The sequence below is a fragment of the Phoenix dactylifera genome, chromosome 13 (assembly GCF_009389715.1).
Source record: "Phoenix dactylifera cultivar Barhee BC4 chromosome 13, palm_55x_up_171113_PBpolish2nd_filt_p, whole genome shotgun sequence".
In the NCBI taxonomy this organism is placed as follows: Eukaryota; Viridiplantae; Streptophyta; class Magnoliopsida; order Arecales; family Arecaceae; genus Phoenix; species Phoenix dactylifera.
Genome location: NC_052404.1, coordinates 696,828 through 717,363, shown reverse-complemented (window position 1 = coordinate 717,363; position 20,536 = coordinate 696,828). Strand labels below are relative to the sequence as shown.

At 38.3% G+C, this 20,536-nt stretch overlaps 1 protein-coding gene across 2 annotated transcripts in view; it reads right to left on the bottom strand.

The window, feature by feature from the left end:
- Positions 1-831: 831 nt before the first annotated feature.
- The window catches only part of LOC103721031 (transformation/transcription domain-associated protein-like), a 69,272-nt gene continuing 49,567 nt past the window's right edge, over positions 832-20,536 (bottom strand). Inside the window, exons 19-36 of one of the 2 annotated variants that reach the window (XM_039132729.1) lie at positions 19,944-20,093; positions 19,612-19,833; positions 19,274-19,495; positions 17,055-17,702; positions 14,255-14,512; positions 13,818-14,174; positions 10,425-10,831; positions 9,910-10,339; positions 8,513-9,811; positions 8,155-8,415; positions 7,780-8,070; positions 7,206-7,679; positions 5,485-5,913; positions 5,070-5,348; positions 4,557-4,959; positions 4,314-4,474; positions 3,397-3,600; positions 832-1,310 (exon numbers count right to left, since the gene is read on the bottom strand). In XM_039132729.1, coding sequence (XP_038988657.1) covers positions 1,191-1,310; positions 3,397-3,600; positions 4,314-4,474; positions 4,557-4,959; positions 5,070-5,348; positions 5,485-5,913; positions 7,206-7,679; positions 7,780-8,070; positions 8,155-8,415; positions 8,513-9,811; positions 9,910-10,339; positions 10,425-10,831; positions 13,818-14,174; positions 14,255-14,512; positions 17,055-17,702; positions 19,274-19,495; positions 19,612-19,833; positions 19,944-20,093 — 6,615 coding nt within the window. In that variant the 3' untranslated portion in view covers positions 832-1,190. The remainder of the gene's footprint in view (positions 1,311-3,396; positions 3,601-4,313; positions 4,475-4,556; positions 4,960-5,069; positions 5,349-5,484; positions 5,914-7,205; positions 7,680-7,779; positions 8,071-8,154; positions 8,416-8,512; positions 9,812-9,909; positions 10,340-10,424; positions 10,832-13,817; positions 14,175-14,254; positions 14,513-17,054; positions 17,703-19,273; positions 19,496-19,611; positions 19,834-19,943; positions 20,094-20,536) is intronic. The other variant, XM_039132730.1, reaches the window with a different exon arrangement.

Here is a 20,536-nt window from a genome sequence, read left to right as displayed (position 1 = left end):
TAAAATAAAATAAATCAATCTGTAGTTTCTACTCGAGTCCGGGAAACGAGCAGCAGAAGTGCTCATCTCGCCTTCCTTCCCCAACTCCAAGCCAAAATCATGACAAACAAGCCAAACAGAGGAAGAAGCAGCTTTTTTTCAGGTCTTCCCCACCTCTCTCTCTCTCTCTCTCTCTCTCTCTCTCACACACACACACACACACACACATTCTTTTCATAGAAAAAGCTTACAAATATATATACTACTCTTCCTTTAGATCCCCAGCCGCCATTCCCCTCTCCCCCATCATCATACAGAAGAAGAATAAGCAGCGCAATGGAAAAACAAGTAGTCATCACCGTTGGCCGCATTAGCAACCTATTTCTTCTGTTGTTACCATCAGCTTCTGTATCTTTCCGTTCCAGAGAAAACATGGGCAATTCTGAATCCTGTAGACTTTCTTGCTTTGAAGGCGAGCAGGAAGCAGGAGATGGCGAGCCAGTGGTAGATATCCCTGGCGAGCTGCCAGGGAGGCCGATGGGTGAATGCAGCTGCTGTATTTGCAGCACAATTATTTGACTGAAGTGGTGATCAACCCTGCCAAGGCAGCGATATCCACCCCTGCTTGCAGTATAATTGCATGATGCCACCAGCCGACACCCCCTGCTCACTCAGGGCCGGCACGCACAAGACTCTGCCTTCCGACCAGCGCCCCGAGGTGGGGATGGAAGATTATTAACAAACAACAGGAACAAGAGCAGAAAATTTAATTTTATACTATTGTTCTATTTACTTTGGAGGGTGAAGGGAGGGTAAAGGCAATTTTGGGGTGGGGTAAGGTGTTGTTTAGTTGTTGTTATATAATTGTATACATTCATCATTTTGATTGTATCAATAATGTGTAATTAAGAACATTACAAGGAAACTGGTGACATAGCAAGGCATAGCAGAACAACCATATATTAAATTAACATGGATAATATTACTCATTAGGCTCTCATCATTCGCTAATTATGTACAATACAGAAAAAGCATAGCTCTCCTGCCCATCACTGGCATTGCCAACATTTCTTTTTTCAAGAACTCCATGCAGCTAGAACCAGGGGTGCCAGGTTGGATCCATCATGCACAAGCTCCTAGGGACCAAGGCTGCTTCAACCAGATTCATCACAGGCATTGCCAAGATTTCTTTTTCCAAGAACTCCATACAGCTAGAACCAGGGGTGCCATGTTGGATCCATCATGCACAGGCTCCTGGGGGCTAAGGCTGCTTCAACCAGATCCGTCACACCACGTTGTACTGACTGTGGGGAGTCAGTGGCGTTCTCCTCCTGAAAAAGGAATCGTATCAGATGTTGCTGAAAGAGAGAATAAAAGCTATTATGGTAGCATATTCACAGGTTGCTTCATTCAGCCAAACTTGATCACAAAATTTGATTTTTATGGAATCATCAAAACCAGACAACACTTGTGGAGCTAAAGAATTTTTCAATTAATTAGCAAAACTGAATCCTAATGTGATGATCCATAAGAACCTCGTACAGGTACAGGATTTTTATGGAATCATCAAAACCAGACAACACTTGTGGAGCTAAAGAATTTTTCAATTAATTAGCAAAACTGAATCCTAATGTGATGATCCATAAGAACCTCGTACAGGTACAGCTCAAATGCTGCAGATTGTCTGCAGACTCATCTATTAGCCAATGCTGATCCGTATAACTCAATGAATCGTTCCCGGAATCAAACATCAAGGTCTTAAAATTTCATCCATGAAAACCTTATACAAGACTAGCAGGTATTAGGGGACTAGGTCCATCAATGTTCAATTTCCAATCCACTGCCACTTGCAGGAACCTTAGGATTGATTAGCTGGAATCTTTATTCCATGTATAAATTAGAAAATTTTATTTTTGATGGACATCTTCTGTATATTTAATGAATTCATAAGGCACCTATAAGGTAATCCAGTTCCTTGGGAGCAATTGTAAATATTCTCAAATGTAATAAAAGTAGTAACTTATGTCTTAGGGCATCAAAATGGAACAAAAAATATATGAGGCAGGCACTATAGAATATCATATGGGGCAGGACTCCTATTTTGCCATATTTTCTCTAGCATCCATCTTAAAAGGAAAATCCAAAAGTCAAATAGGGATAGGATTCCTCCTACTAACGAAGAGAGACTGCCTGCATCCTCTTTCTCTCCATCTATCCTCTTTCTCATCAAGCCATCTCTCCCATTCGTGTGGTATTTTTCTCCTCCCAAGTCCTTTTCTCCTCCTCCAAATTCCTCTTTTTTCCAAGATCTTTGCATCTAAGAGTACACAAAATCTAAGGAATGATATAATTATAATTCTTCTATTCAACAAAGCTAGAAATCCGTATACTAGTACTGATGAACACCATGATCTGAAAACTACATATCGATTTACCTAGAGATATGTATTGATTTGCTAGATGACTAATTTACTTGGTGTGTACCACCTAGCCATGTAGTGTGCACTAGAAAAAAATATATTTTGAAAATTGTGTATTTGGAGGTATGTATTGGATCACTGTTCAGTATCTAACAAAGAAGCTCGCAGTATATATCAGGAAGTCGACAAGTACATATCACTTGATCATGTAGTATATACTAGTGAACATAATATTCTGGAAACTATATATCAATTTACTTGAAGGTGTGTATTGGGTTGCTAGATGACTAATTTATTAAATGTGTAACACCTAATTGTGTAATATATACTGGCGAACACCATGTTCTACAAACTATATATCGATTGACCAAAATATATATATTGGCTTACTAGATGACTAATTTGCTTGGTGTGTATTACCTGGCCATGTAGCATGTACCAGTAAAAAGCATATTTTAGAAACGAGGAAGAAAGAGGATATCACATGCTATTTCCTTTTTTTTTGTTTTTTTTTTTAGATCACGAGGCTGACGACTCCATTAGTAGGAGGGGTTTCTGACTTTTGGATTTTTTCTTTAAGATATGCATTAGGGAACACATGGCAAAATCGGAAGCCTGCCCCATATTTTCTTCTCTGGGGCCCACCCCATATGATTTTTGCTCATCAAAATGCTTACCTCTTCTGAGAAACTTGGGGGCTTTTCCTATAATACGACCTATGGCATAATCGACGTAGTTGTCACCTTCTAAGAAATCCTAAATCCTAAACCTAAACCATTTCAGGTATTTGGGGACTAGGTCCATCAACATTCAATTTCCACGTCCTTACCGCTTCGGATTGATTAGCTGGAATCTTTGTTCTCTGTTGTATAAATTAGAATTCTTGTAGATTTGATCATTTCATAAAGCGCCTATTTGGTAGTCCAGTTCCTACGGTGCAATTGTAAATACTTTCGAATGTAACAAATGTAGTAATTTAGGACATAAAAATGCTTACCTCTTCTAAGAAACTCTGTGGCGCTATACCTCTAATACGTCCTATGACATGATCAACATTAGTTGTCACCTTCTGCTGAAAGTCCATAGGATTCACCCCACCAACTACAGGTGCTGAAGGATTCCCCAGTGGCCTTCTCCACGACCAAGATAGCAGCTCATCTCGGAAGAACATAGCTAGATGATGCCATATGTGCTGGCTTTGCTGGAAAATACAAATATATGCACTTAAGACATATTGTGTCAGGGCAAATTTAATAGACAAAAGAACCATCATCCAATTAACATGTCTGATATGGAAAATGACATATGTAATCCAACATTCCAGAACTTACCATTTAACTATGATTTATAATTTTTGTGCTTTTATTCTTTTCCATTAGGCGATTTGATCTTGAGTGATTTCATTTTCATGAAAAAAAGAACTTAAGGTTCCCCTTCAAATTTATGATTGTCCTAGTTCTGAGTCACTAGATCTGAAATACTAGAAAAAGAATATGCTGGTAGGGAAAAAAAAATAAATAGTCAATGACCATTTTGGGATAGCTAGTATTGAAGTAGAAATTCTGTATCAATTCTCACTTCCTAACTTGACTAACATTTGATTTATCACTTAAGATGAATGCACTACCGACATCTGAGGGATCTCTAGTGACAGGAAAGTCGTATGCAGCTACTGAATTCTGGGGATAGAGGGATCCCTTTTAATAAAGTTATTGAGACGAATAAAAAAACTACTGTGGAAGTTATTGAGAGAAATAAAAAATGGTTAGGAAAGTTAAAATTGGGAAAAATAATCCATGTTCTGTGCTTTTAGTTTATGTACCATGATACCCATTTTACTTAATGGACCAGATTGCATTAACTTCCAACTTTCATTGCTATCCAACAACTATTCAAGTGGACATAAAAACTCACTTTGGGTGAAATTATAGACTGTGCAGCAGCACACATGGCAGATACAATAAGACCTTCCACACCAAAATGGGAGAAGAAAGCTTGCATGTTCCGAGTCAGCCTAAAGGGAACTGGTTCATTAAATTCAATCATTCCATTGGCATCATAAGCTGCATGAAAAACTAATTAATAAGCCTTTAGAGAGAGGTGTACAAGTACCAATCATTTGCATGATTTTTTTATTTAAAAAATATCAAATATTACCTGGATGAAAATCAGTTTGGAATATCTTCCCAGTGTTCTTAGCAAAAAGAATCTTATTTGGGGACCTGCCCCCAATCTGCAACATGTATGACATGAAACAGGAAAGTGCAAGATGGATAGCAAATTGTTTCTTGAAAGTCCAAAGGTGGTTCCCACTTGGGAGAGTCTTGTACATGTACTGGGAGAAAATGTTGTCATTAACCACGGTTTTTGTTATTTCATTATACGCCTGCAGACGCAGTTCCAGTACAGCTTCAGGTGAGACCTGTCCTGAGATGGCTTGATTGAGTTGTTCCTTGAAAAGGGTGATGGGCATATCGGCTTCTCGATTGTGCCGTGCACAATTGATCTCATAGACCTCAAGAAAGGTGCTATACATCAAGTCATCCTCCACCATTCGTACCTGAAAAAGAACAGCCACTTTTATAACATAATTCCTAGAAAAAAAAAGAATATATAGAAAAAAGAGATGGAATGTTTAACTGTGATAATAAACAAGAAGAGGAAAGGCACCTGTGACCAAACAGGTATTATTATTGGAGTATGGATAGATAGATAGCGCCTCCTTGATTCCTTGTGCTTATCAAACATTTTGTTTAGTACACGGAAGAGTTGAAGCATACGTTCATCACTCCTAGCATTTGGAGTCAATGACGTCTGGACAATGAAATGGCGTTGGGAACCATCAGAGCCTATAAGGGTCAGACGCCGGAAACTGCTACCATGCCTCCGCACAATCGGAATATCAGATCCAACTCTGTCCAACTTTATTGTATGATCAGGTGCCACTTCCTGGAGAAACAAATTGCAACTAGAATTAATGCACTTTTAAAACACGGACAGATAGTATTTCAAGTTTTGGACTCACAACAAAAATGACCAACAAAAAGCTGAATATTAGTGCTAATTATAGCAAGTTCAAACCAACCTGGTCAGTAAAATACTGTCCTGGAACTTCCACGTCAACATGAAAATCGCGCAATACTTTACTCTCTTCTTCAAGTTTTAAGACAGCAGGAAATCTATCTTCAACATTGCTCTGGAGAACATTTTTCCAGTGCTTCAACCGTTCTGTCAATTCAGAGAGAGTGGCTGGAAAAGTTGCTGTGCTCTCTGGGTCAAGATCACGCTCAAATTCCTGTTTATATTCTCGTACAAAATCAACATGCTTGTTTACAGCATCTGCTGAAAAGCAAGCTCTGCAAACACCAGAAAGCTCCTTTTTCAAAGATGGGGGAACCTCCCCCGTAGTGGCTGTTGGATATTTGTAGCAACGATGCAGCAATGCATTAACCACAGCCAAAAGTCGCTCTTCAGGAAGAGTAACAAATCTTGATCCAATTTCAGATAGTAAAACCTGGAAAAAAAATCAGATGGCCGTGAATTATTAGGAAAGAAAAACATGTATTGACAAGTAGTCCTCCATACCTGCTTGGCTCAATGAATAATAGCATATCAAAATCACAACAATTTGTTAGCTATACTTCTCATCCACTTACTAGAAAGCCATTTTACAACAAAAAGTAGAACATGTTTTGATTAAGCAACAAATGACTGCATTTCTTACATTTAACAACGGTACATTTTGCACTTCAAAACACTCTTGATGTGCTTTATGCATTTCAATCAGAAAGGATAAATTTGGGTATAATGTGAAATGTCATGCTTCTGGATTCTATATGAAACACTATTGAATTATAAGCTATCAGTAAAGGGCTCCAAGTGTTGATCCCAGGCCCCTTCTCCATTAAACAAATTCCTTCTACAAGTAGCAGAGTACCACAAATAGGGGGTTGAATGATGATGTTTCTTCGCTAAAAACTGTTGTGTGAAGATAATATGGAAAAGACAAAGAATGAAAATTTGAATGGACATTGATATTCTTAAATAATGTTGGCAATAAACAGGAGATATTGTCAGTGTCGCTATGTAAGCACATTTTCAATGGTTTCACAGATGAGAGGTGTTTCTTTATACCACTTATGTTGTCGGAGTTATTTACCCCTGAATCATCCTTTTTTATCTTCAACATCTCCCAACCAAGCAACACTGATTCAAAGGCATCTCATTTTTATGAAACTACCGTATCTTGTGATGTGACCCTCGTATAAGCAAACACATAACAAATTATGCACTGCAAAAATTTGAAAGAATTTTGGACTTCCAACCTTCCTCAGAAAGTGTAAGAGACAATTGTTAGAACTTAGAAGTACATTTTCTTTCCAGTCACCTCTTTTATTTTTTTTTCCTGGTAATATCTTCATTTATTATCTTGCTTTCCAAAATAATACATCCAATGTTATGAAAATAGTCACCTATAAGGTATTTTACAAAAAAAATTGCTAGCTAAAATAGTCACAACAACCAAAAATCACTGGCTACATAGCACAGTTAATATCAGTCCCATGCCCAAATTTAACATAATAGAAGGTTGATGCCACACTGACTTTTAATGGCAAAAAGAACAAACTACTAAAAATTAATTCAAAGCTAGACATGTTAAGAGGATCAAACATTATTCTATTAGCATTCCCAAAGATTTGAAACTGCCAGCTTAGACAAAACCAGGAGGTGCTAGGAATGTTAGGCTAATGACTGAAACAAAATCAAAAGGAAACAAGAGAAGACACTGGCTATGTTATTTCTTACCTCAAGTTCACTAGCCAAATTAGGATGCTTGTTCCTAAGAGCCTCCATTATGTCCTTTGCAGCATCAAATGCACTAGCAGCAGAAGCTACCCAACCAAGCCCAGCATTACGCCTTAATCCACTCTGGCCGCCTTCCGTTACAATTGAAGTTTGTGGGGGTTGGTCATGTCCAGTCCTAACACCTCCTTCAATTGTTGAGGACCTTTCAGGTTCTTGTCCTTGAGAATTTGCCCCATCGTGGGAACCACCAACACCACCTGACTGGGAACCTTGATGGACCTGACTTTCTGAAGTACTTCCAACATGACTGGGGCCTCTTGCATTTCCTTCAGACAAATTATAGGAACCAGCATTATTCCCCGAGACAGCTTGTTGCATGCGCTGCTGCGCCAATGCTATATTTCTACCAAGTTCAGATTTATTAGCAACATCACGGCGTTCCATTAGATATGTGCGGAGCCAGTAATATAAAGCCTGCAAAATATTTTTCAATGTTTTAAGTACATGAAAGAAAATTAATAGATATAACAAATGCTACCTCTATATGACCATCATATCCTTGAATGTTAAATACCTGTGGATATACTTGGGCAATTTTCAATAAAACAAGCTTGCAATGTGGTGCTTCACTTCTTTGCAAGGAAAGCAGTAGCTGTGGTATCCAAGGAAGCCAAACCCAATGAGGCAACTGGTCCAGATATTTGACCAACGTTCTTCCCACAGTTTCATTTGGTGTATCAAAGCTAAGATGATAAAGAACTCGAGCTAGATGGCTCCGGGAGTTCGAAACACCATACTTGATGCCTTGAAAGAAGCAGCTCACAGCATATTCTAACCATAGATCCTCATGCGTTTCTTTATAAATCTGCAGAAAAGCCCATAAACCTTAAGATGATTTTCTTCAAATAAATACAGATGATTAATGCTTAAAGGAAAGAACATGACATACCATATCACAATAGTTTCCCCAATGTATCCATCCTTTGGGCAAATGTTTAAAAAGGCTTATGGCATTCGAATATTGAAGGTTAGCATTTTCACAGTCATTCATCTTAAGTAAGAAGTCACCTCTGAGGCAAAATATTTCTGCTTTATGTTTCACAGGAAAATATTCAAGATTAGTATTGTTTATCAGATTAAGGCCACTAGTCAGTTCTCCTTTCATTTCCAGATAAGCTTTTGCTTGTTCCTTTATCTTCACGAATGCTTCCTGCGAGTAGATGGTTAACAAATAAGTTCTCACATCAAATCTTTGAGAAGTAGACAAATGCAAAAAGAACATAAGAATTTTTATATCAAACTATCACCTGCACTTCCATGGTAGAATGGCCATACATCTTGTCAAGTATCATTACACAAACATCGTAAAGGCCTTGCTTACGGGCTATGTGAGCAAGCTTATTCACATTCCAAGCTTTGTCTCGATAGCCAAGATGATGAAGTTGGGGGTTGGTTTGACCAAAGTCCTTAAATGCGTCTATCACAACATTGTACATCTCATTCCTCCATTGGAGTAGACCATACCAGACAGACATATTATCCCATTCATTAGGAGTTCGTAGTCTCCATGTCTCAAAGATATCCTTGAGTTCTGCAAACACACTATGGATATTGGCACCTGAATTCCCTGAAGGTTGCTTGTTCCCATTTGCAATGTCCAGAAGTATTCTTGCAGATTCTTGTACCTCGACTAATTGTTGGAACTGCTGCAAAAGTGGTGTTCGAGACTGCACAGACATCTCAGGCAGTTGCCACCAATGTTCTAACGCAAGTTCAATACCTTTGGCCACAATGTTTTCAGCTTCCCCAACACCATTAGCATTCCTATCGTGAAGAGCAGAGAATGCTTGCACCAAACGCAACTTTGGTGTTTCCTCTACCTGAGCCTTTGGAATTACATTATCCTTCAAATATGCCCAATCAGGAACCCTCCAGAGACAGTCGAGAAGAATTTCATAATTCTCTACACTCTTGCCAAAATCTGCCAGGACATCCCACTGACTTAACTGGCTAGCACAATGAAGCCATTGTTCTTCCCAAAGACACATTTCAGCCTTTGGAACTGTGTTGTTATAAGTACCCTGTGTTGCCTTGATCATCGGTTGATAAAAGAGGCTTTGACCACGCTGCCAGTAACCATGCTGAACAAGTGATAGTCCAGCTCTTGTTTCTGCAGTAATTGACCTTCTCTTCCACAAGCCACACCTCATGTCTTCTTCATTGAGAAGTCGATAGAGCTCAGCTAGTGATTCAGAACATTTTGCTTCATTCATGAGCAACATGACATGACTCTCTAGAAGAGCTAGTGAAATGTGCCATGCATTGTAAGTCTTCCCAATATATTTAATGAGCTCACTTGGCATCCGAGGTTGAGGGTGGCTCAAATGAAGCCCTTCAAGAAGTGCTTGGACAACATTAGGTCTGCTACCCTGCTGTTTTTTGTGGTAATCCTTTGACAAAAGAGATACCATTGGCTTGGCAAGTGCAACTTGTTCTTCTTTATGTAAAGCAACCCAGACAATTGGGAAGACTAACACCCACATATGATACGCCACATTAGCATCTGCATAGGCTAGTTCCCTTAGGGGAATCACAAGATCTTGCACCTGCATGATAGAAATGATAAAGTACAAAATTATACCCCAAAAATACCGAAAAAAATGGATAAAAAAAATAAATCATACAGCCATGAAAACAAACTGACCTGAAATTTGCTCATCTCAGTCAAAAATTGGGCATGTCTAGCCACAAGGGCATCAAATGTAAGGGAAACACCATCTGAACAATCCGGTGCATCAGATACCTGTTGCTGTACTATAGGACGGTCTGGAAAGGACCCTGATGCCATTAGTGGCAGTACTCGTGCAGAATTTGGAGCAAGCATGATTGGTTCATTCTCTACTAAGACAGCCAGTAGAAGGTCAAGGCCCTGTTTCAGCCAGAAAACATCACCTACAGCTTCCCAGTCTTGAATTTGGATGATGAATTGGAGTCTTGTGTATAGCGTTTTCCCAAGGGTCTCGTGATAAAGCAAGAAGAACCGTTGTCTAACTTCTGGATCTTTTGCTCTTAATCCAAGCATGAATTGCCTTTCTACCTTTAGGAATACTTCTTGACGAAGGGGTAGAGGATATCTGGCAACCATCAAAATTGTCAGACAAAAGAAAACAAATCATCCCACAAAGATTCACCATCAGTAAATCTCAGTTTATTGCTTACTTGCTTGAATCCGTACAGAGCCTATAAAGAAGTTGTAAAAATTTCTCATCCCATTCTTTTAGTGCTGCAGGAGAGAAGTTCTTCCTGTCAACTAAAGACAGCTTCTGCATAAAGGATACTATCTCCTTCTGAGTAAGAGCAGCACTTGAAGCACCAGATGAAGCATGCCTATAGTCATCCTCACTCCAAACCTTTATTGCATCAAGTAAGCATAAGAGCAAACTGGGATCTGTACCTTTTTCTGAAAGCAGTGCATGCAGTATTTGGCCCATTAATCGTTTACACTCAGTTGAATGCATGACCCTTTCATTAATAAGCTGTAGAGCGCATTTCATATTAGAGATGACCGAAGCAGAGTCAGTGATTGCTCGTGAACTTACTGATGAATCTAGGTCTGTCCTCTGTCCCTGGAAATAAGGTCACAAATAAGCAACACCTATAGGATGATAAGAATAAGAAAGAAAATCATAATTCACTTATAATATTATAACATAACACCATTAAATAGAAGAATGATGACTAAACATCAATATGACAAAAGAAAATTCTAGCAGATCGTATTATACTGCAAAAGAAATATCTATAGGTTATGATATAGTGCATATTTGCCGACTTGACCTCGGTATAAGTCGTCATACCTGACCTCGGTATTGTCCGAAGTGTTTTACCTCAGTCTTAGCTGAAATGTCATTCTAGCCCGATCGAGCAACAAAGAATAGCCAAGTGTCTCTCATTGAGGACCATTTTTAGGCAATTAATGCTCATTAAGAACATGGCCATGATCTCTGCGGCGGTTACGCCAGATCGGCCATTATTGCATGGTTAAAACAGTTGTCATTACATGCACAATGTGGGAGTCGTTACTCAGCAGTTATTGCACGTCCTATTAGTCTGGATAATGAAGACCCCATCCTATAAAAAGGAAGGACTGTGGGACCCTCAAGCAAGTCATTCTTCACTCAACTTTCTCTCTCCAAAAACTCTCTCTCTTCCACCGTTTTCTTAGAATTTGACTGACTTGAACATCAAAGAATCCCCCGCCAGACAAACTCCGGCAAAAGGACTTCAAATTCAGATTAATCCCAATTCATCGAAGTTTAGTCAGACTGTCAGAATCACCACCAGTGCTCCACTTATCAGCCCCAACTCTTCAGCTTGGAGCGGAACCGACCTCACTTTCACCTTGGTCACCTACCGACCTCAACACACCAGTTCGGATTCTAGCGGTAACAGTTACATTATGGTTGACTTAGAATGACACAGATTTGCCAATCTTGCATTTGGTATTTCTGCCAATCTCCTATTTTTGTTTCTTATGCATGTTCATAATTCTTTTAAATTTGGTTCTAGTCTCTTGAAAACAGAAACATGTTCCATAACCACAGCTGCTTTTTATTTAAATCAGAAGAAAAAAGGCATATGCAGCATTGCTTTTGCATTTCAAAAGGATTCTACATGAAACACTTCAGAAGAAGTGCTTTGGAGAGAAGTTTTTGTTTCATGTTTGCTAACAAATATGGAAACAATTCTTAAGTCTATCTGGCTCAACAGTTACAGAACTAATTTTGGGATTCTTAAATCTAACTTTGTTAAAATTTGGTTTAAATCAAGAACTAGTATATGACTCATATAATCATGTTTTGGATGTGGATTGGGTCCAATTACAATACAGACTACCTAATCCATTTGTACCTCCAATATGTCAGCTCTTAATAGAGACAAATTCATTACTTTCATGGAAAAAAGAGTGGATGCTTCATATAAACATAAGCCCAAAATTAGTTTTCTATGCTTCTCTAAAATTTTTGAAAATAAAAAGGGGCCCCCTCCAGGACCCCTGTTTTGAACGAAACAGAGGAACCAGAGGCAGAGCCCCTCCACGCGGCTCCCCGGCCCTCCCTCTCTCTTCCTCTCCCTCTCCTGCCCTCCCCCGCTCTCTCTCTTTTCCTCTCTTTCCTTCTCCTTCTCCCCCTCTATCCCAATTTCACGTTTTGGTTGCCGGAACCATTCCAATCTATCGCCGATACGGCTTAGTACGCTCCGAACCAAGCGGTTCGTGATGGTTCCGCCGACTATAGTACATATTGTGGTACATACCTTGATACATTTTAATGCAGCGTGGTATGTACCAAGGCATACCGTCTCAATACCAGGCCCCATACCAATACCACAGTACCATTGTGTCAGTATGATATAGTACGGAGCCGGTTCAGCGTACCGAGTTACCGTACGCCCCTCGTACTGTGCATCAGTATCGAACCGATTCGGTATGGTACGGCGAACCTTGGTAGATACCATAGTGTGGTCTGTTCTTAAAGCTGCATAAGCTTCCTCCATATTGCCATATAGAATTTCTTTGATACTTTGTTTCACAAGCCAACCTTCAAATTTAGTCAAAAACTAATACCACAAGTTGACAAAAACATAGGATAAGGATATATTTCTAAGTATCCTGATTGAGTAACCCTACATCCAATTGAAAAATAATATAGATCCGGCACATGCATACTCCCAAGTTCCAAACTAATCCAACCAATTTTCTTTAGGTATCTGTAGCACGAATCTAATTTACAAACCTTCTAAGAACTAGATCCTAGTATGAGTTCCAATGTTTGTTGTATTGCCCCAGTTCAAGGCATACCAATCCGTATCAAATCGGAACCAGCACAAAAACACCATTCGAGTCAGTAAAGGCTCTGAACCGGCCCATACCAATCCCTGCAAGTTGAACCATACCATACTGCCCAAAACCAAGATGTGTATTGTGCAATACCAACCTGTACAAACTCGCACCACTCAGTTTCAAGTGGGTACGGTGATAAAAAGAAAAAAAGGGTCCCAAGCTATCTCGATATAGGGTACACATTGTATCTTACCGACCGTACCATACTGAATTGATGACATACCAATATGGTACCCCATACCAAGATTGCAGATCTTGATCAATTCAATTGACAAGTTAATCTCCAAACAAGAATTCCAACAAAAATAATTATTTCTTTCCAAAATGAAGACAAAAATGATAAGATCATTTTTGTCATGCAGTAAAGTGTATATAGCATGCACAAAATGCACATAAGAACAATTTACGAAAGCAAACAGAATACTTTAAACCAAAGTTATATATCATATTGCTTCAAAAAAATTATAGAAAAATTTAAGAAAAAATAATCTAAACATTCAATTCTATTCTAGATTGTATAAAACTAGCAACAAAACAACAACCAAACTATAATAAATCACTAACATATAAATAACTGATCAAAAATCTTGAAAAATAACCCAAATAAAGCGAAAAGACAACTTTGAGGTTTAATGTGAGGAAAAGGGCAGCCATCAGGACCAGAAAGAAAGAAGTTACTATAATACAACTTGATGTTAGATATGCCGTACTTGTCTGATATGTGAACCAGCAGATGATCCCATGTCTCGTGCTAGACGTTGAAGGACGCGAAGCAACAAGCCAATGAATGGATCAATAAAATTTTTTTGAACTTCTGTTAAAGTTTTAAGAATAACAAGTGCAAAGCTTATCATTGAGTTTGCACTGCTAATTTCAAGAGATATCTGAGGAGCTGTCACAGCAGCAAGATGTTTTTGTATGAGCTCTCCAACTCTTTGATACAATATTTTTACATCCTGTGGTGTACTAGCTGCTTCAAGAGGGAAAGCAGTGAAAACCATTTTCAATAAGGAGCACAGTGACTTTCCAGCATCCAACAATTTACTGTTGAAACAGGGCTCCAGTATCTGCAAAACAGCAGCTTACAGAATGAATTACATGTCAAGGTTATTATCACCATATAATACAAGTGGAAATGATAACCTACTTGAGAGATGTGATTTATGTTGTTCCTGACAAACAGGCGAGGCTGCTTTTCCAAGACCTTGTTCATGACAACAAGGCCCTGTGCAAGAGCTGTTGCTGGATCTTTTGACTGAGGTGGAAGATTGCCAAGAAGCTTCTCAAGATAATTGAATTTGACATTGGCATTCGGCCAGACCTCCAAAGCTTGTGTAAGTAGCTCTAAAGCTTGCTTGTACATAGAGGTAGTTTCCTTATCTTTAGGTTCAATCACCAATGCAACCTGTTTTTCAGATGAGGTGAGAGTTTAAAATGCCATTCATGAAATCATTCATAAAATATATACCTAATTATGATGCTGATTATGAGAATAAAAATTGAAATGGATTGTAAATTGAAGCAATATTACTGTAGGAATTATATTGCAAGTGTGACTTCTGTGTTCTAATACTTTTACAATGTTGTCCACCATAGTATCGCACTAGAGGCCAATTTTTTTGAACAGGAAATATTGCTGGCAATGTGAGGTACATATTAAATTGCAGCAACTGCAATCCTCAATAGACACCAAATATTCAGTCTCTACTACATCAACACAGAAAGCCAAAAGTTTTACATCTTGCATCTGAACCAATATATTTCATCATATGAGAGCATAACAAAGTCAATACTTCAATTTGCGGACAGACCTTGAACGGGGAATACCAAACATCGATCCCACAACAGTTTGATTGCAAACTTAACCCTTTATAAAGGTTTATAAATCACATGGTAAAAAAACACTTCAGAGATGGTGAAAGAGAACTCTGTCTAATATTGGTGCAATACGGCAAACATGAAATGAGGCACTGGCATGAAACCCAACTTGTGCAACTCATGAGTGACCAAGGTAGGACTTTCAAACCTAGCTAAGAGTGACTGTTTTGAACAAGAAGCAAGAAAACATATACAAGCCAAGACTAACAAGATGGGTAACTTTAATACATTACAGAGTTAGATGACGAGGGGGTTAAATTGCCTTTATATCTTGTATGAACCACAGATTGACTGATGATAACTGGAGAGGAATAAATAAGAACCAAGAAGAATAGAAAATGGATTTAGAATGTTCCCCCATGGTTGCTGAGTGTACCAAACCAGGTGGTACATTCCATACCCTACCAACCCAGCCAAGACCTGGGGTGGTTCAAGCCTTTGATTCAGGGCAGAGACCGACCTGGTCAGAAAAGGGCCTAACCAACCAGTTCCACCTGGTTTCAGAGAAGGCTGAACTGATTCCCCTCCTTCCCCAATATATAAATCCCCCTCCCCCTTCTTTCCAACCCTGATCCTAATCTCCCCCCTTGCTAGGGTTTCCAATCTCCCCCTCTCATGCCTCCATGACTCGCCCTTTCAATGACGACCCTTGCCTCTCTCTCATGCCTCCATGACTCGCCCTTTCAATGACGACCCTCGCCTCCCCTCCCAGTACTTCACTAGGTACCAGACCCTGTATTGGTGTCACACTAGCACAGTATTGATATGGTACAGTATGAAATTTTTTAGGCATACCAAGTGTCGGTACACCATCCGTACCAGCTACCGGTACAAAAACGGTATGGTACGGTATGCCCCATACCATCCAGTTAAGACCGGCATGGCATACCTTGCCCTCAAGGATAATCGTTATACCCTCAATTTTTGTTTACTATTCTAGAAACCCTGTCCCGCCAGCGATCTAGGCTGCTGCTGGGGTTTCTCACCAGATCCTCAAGGCTTCTTCCCACTCTTGCCAGAAGGCTTTTGATGGGGCACCGATACCTGGCAGACAGTCCAGTATATCAGTATGGCATGCATCATACCATACAGATCTGGCACCTGATCACACAGGTCAAGAAACCAAATGTTGTACTCCCCTTCAAGTCTAATAAAAACATGAATTATAGTTCCAAAAAAAAAAAAAGAACGAACTACAAAATTTAGAAAGAATTTACCGTAAACTAAAAAACATGGCATTAACTGCATGGCCATAAAAAAATGGATCTGGAGACTTGCAAATGAATTAGCTAATTTGGGAAAAAGATGAATTTTGGAATATATATCTTGCATGTTTTATCTAATAAATAAGGAATGCCAACATGATCATATCAAATAAACCTATTTCTAAATTAAACCATGTCATATACTGTGATAAGAAGAATTTAAACAGACATGTAAGATGTAACAAAAGCAATGATGAAAGAAATTAGATTATAGTCTCCATAAATGTGACTATTGAAAGACCAAAATATAAGAGACAAACACTTCAAAGCAATTTGGCCTTCTGGATATAATTACACCTTTGGTGATAACAATATTCTATTGCACCAAGTGGGGTATATGAAAGAGGAAGCATGGCCTCCCATGAGAGGCAAGTAATACATTAGAAAGAACTGCAATTTTTCAGCTTAACTTGCAGAAGAATCTTCTCAATTACGACATTCAGATACAACATTTATTTTTTTCAAAAGAACTTTTATTTAATATAAAATTATAAAATGTTTTATTGTTGAAATACAGCATTGAAATGAGGCATATGGATGACCGAAAACAAACTCAGAAACAAAGAAATTTAAGAGTCAAACTTACACATCAAGAAGACAAAAAAGTAAATTTCATATAGAAAGTGAGCCTGTATTGGACCTACAATAATAACAACATTCTAAATAATTAAATATTGTAACCTGAAGACTAATAACAGGTAAGTCCAAGAATAGTTAAGCTAAAGAAAAAGAGTTGGAAGATGTTAATTTACTATGAATTCTTCAATGAGGAAAAGGGAAAAGGACATTGAAAAATTGCCTCACCCTAATGAGGAATGTGATAATCATCTCTTCCATTGCAGCATTAGGTTTATACTCCTCATCAGGTTGTCCAACAGATCCAGGAGTTTCGACATTGGGAATAGATGCTCCACCAGGTGACATCACACAAAGAGACTGCAGCCCAGGTTCAACCTTCACACGCTTACTCAGATCATCAGGAAATGCAGAAGCGTCTGGCGGGCGCTTTGAATCACCACCAACAGAACCAGAATTAAATACATCCATCTGATTATGGCCCTCAGTATCTGACACAACTTTCATTTCATTTTGTCTTTGCCTTTCCCAGGCAACAACTAATCCAGCAAGTTCAATGGCGAGGCGTCTATTTTCAGCAGTCGTGTTGTATGGCAATCCTAACCGGCTGAGAGAATTTACCATCTGAGGAACAAATTGTGCTCTGCAGCTATAGAAGAGGTCTGAATGGCGTACAATAAGCTGAAAAATATGAATCATATTAGGAATTGAATGACCTTCCTCAACAAGAATTTTCTTGGTATAACGAATCCATATCGGCACACGACATTCTCCAGGAGGTAGTCTTCGAGGAAGTGCAGGCATTAGAATATCAAGAGCCTGTCTCACCAGCAACTTATTCTCCGGCTGGCAAGTTCTTAAGAGAGCAATAAACACCTGCATAAAGAGAAGATTTCATTCCTAGCAATTTGACATGGATACAGCAATAGGATATATCAGTAAAAGGTGAAATATAATACACAAACAACCGCTACATAAAATAAATCCATATGAATCTTAGTATATATACATATGTGCATGTGTATACAGTCATAACGAGAAGTCTTTATCAAATAAAATCGTAGAAATATGTAGATCCGACTCTAATTTCAGCTTCCATTTGATTTAGAAACCTCTAAATATTTCAGTTTTCTGAAAGAATTAGTCAGGTTTTCGAGCCAACATGATAGCTTTCAGGTGCATTGAGCATTACACATTAACATTCTATTAGTTCCACAAGCTAAAGCCAAAGCAGATGTCATCAAGAGTCCAGCAGCTTTTTCCTCAAATGAATGAACATGTAGGCTGCTAATGACACCAATAAGAGTTCTGAAAAATTAAACTACCTGACTAATCTTGGATCATTTATCTAAATGAAAAATCATGAATTACTCAAAGATTTTACAATGAGTTGGATAATGTGTCTATGTCATGAACTCAGCTATAAGAGTGAGTGCTCAGCCAGACCCATATCAGACCCATTTTGGCTAAACTTCAAGTACACCTGTACCTATAGCTGAGAGCTGTCATAGTCACAAGTTTGGCATTAAAGAACAGTTCGGAAAATGATCATGATGATAAATACACATACATATAAAAGAATATATATATATATATTCTTTTATCGAAGACATTATGGTTAGTCTTCAAAATTTTCAAAGCTTAGCAAAACAAAGTGCTGAGGGAATTCCCTGAATACTAAAAAGAAAAATCCTGAGGGAAGGAAAGGAATGGACAAGCAGGCTCCCATTATTAGTTCATTGAGATGTCCCCAGGGTAACATGAGGCACCACGAACAATAGAAACTGAGGCCCAGGTGCCTAAGTTTTGCACATTTTCCAAATACAAATCCTATATACCTTTTGTCATTTTTTCCCTTTTCTTATTATATGTTTCTTTTTTTATAGGTCATTATGTGGTTCCTATCACCCCTGCAGACCCATGCCTGCAAGATCTCGCAATAAAAAGTAAGCCGAACGGCGTACCCTATTGCAATTTATATGCAAAATCAGCGAATTTTGTGAACTATTTCTGATGCAGTCGCTGCTGAGTGAATAAATTGCAGAACAACTTGTAGAATTCCTGTCATGGATAATTCATGTTTTTTTAAAAAAAATTGGTGAATAGTTTGAATATGAGAACCTTGGGTTGAGCATAAGTCTCATAATAACATCGATCACCAATTGGATGAATTGTCGATCTTAGGAAAGTGGACCCATCCCAGATGGAAACAGGCAATCCAACCAAAGATCTAAGTTTCAGACATTTACTAAAGTTACCCAATTTAATCTGACATATAAAAACATAAACATAATAATAGAAAAGCAATATTAAAGAACTCTTCCACAAATTGAAAGTTTTTGATGAAAATAGTAATGATTTTATGCAAGAGGACAGAAGAGTTGGTTAAATATGCAAACCTACATGGCATGCAAGATCCATTCTTGTATAAGTTTGTTGAAGAATACCTGGAGGATAATCTTCTCAGGTGCTTGATAGGCTTCTAAGAAATGACAAACATTGACAAAAGCCCACTGTTTACTAGAATTATCTTCACGCTTGAGATGATTCCAACCAAATTTAATAAGCTCCTTGCGATGATGAACAAGATCACTTTGTAGATACTTCAAAAGTAATGTGGCAAGCTGTAAAAGTTCGATTCTCAGAGGCTCATCATATTCAGCACTCACCTACAAAAGGAAGCAGGAATATATTATTTTAAAAAATGTAACCAAAGTTCAAAGATAGTTATACACTTATACGTCAAGGGAAATATTTTGTCATTCAAATGCATGTAAATAACCACCTCTTCAGGAGGATCAAGAAGTTTCTCAACAATTGTTTTTATTATAGCAGGGTCGACAACTTCCCAACTTTGGCCATTTTGAAAAGAATGTGCTAACATTGGAAGGATGAGTATTTGCATGGCCACAACAAAGTGATCTTGTCCATATTGTTTCGACTGAAAGATATTCAAGAAGTGCAAGAGAATTGTTTTCTTTAAGTTGGGAGCATATCCTTCAGCAACCTGAATCCCAATGGCAACAACGAGCACCAGTGATGGACTGAATTGGTGTAGAGAAGTAAAATATAACAATAATAGATGAATCTTATCCTACAACTAAATTAACTGCTTACCTCAATGATATAAAATTCCTTTAGAAAAGTATAGTCAATACGACTGTGGAATAAGAATATTGATAGCATGTCAAAAAGCGCACCAACTTCAGATTTGTCATGCCTTAGATAATTAAGGAAACATTTGACAAGCCGCTTACTTTCCTTCACCTGTATATTTTAGATTAGACCACATTTACGTCACCTAATAAATACCACTCAATCACTTGATATATACAATTGATCAAATCCAAAGACAGAAGAAATGTATCATGAATGTCAAAATGTCAAAGACTAAAGAAATTGCATCACAGATGTCCATCTACTACTATTTAATAGTTCACGCTATATTGAATCCTTATTCCTTTTGAAGGCCCTGTCTGGGGGGAAAAACAAAAGAAGAAAAACAGATCACCTGTACAATTTAGACAAGACCACAATTTAAGTCACCTAATAAATACCAGTAAATCACTTCATATATACCAGTTGATCTAAACCAAAGATAGAATAAATGACTCATGAATGTCAAAATATCAAAAGCTAAAGAAATTGCATCGCAGATGCCAATCTACTACAATATTTCATGGTTCACATATATTGAATCCTTTTCCCTT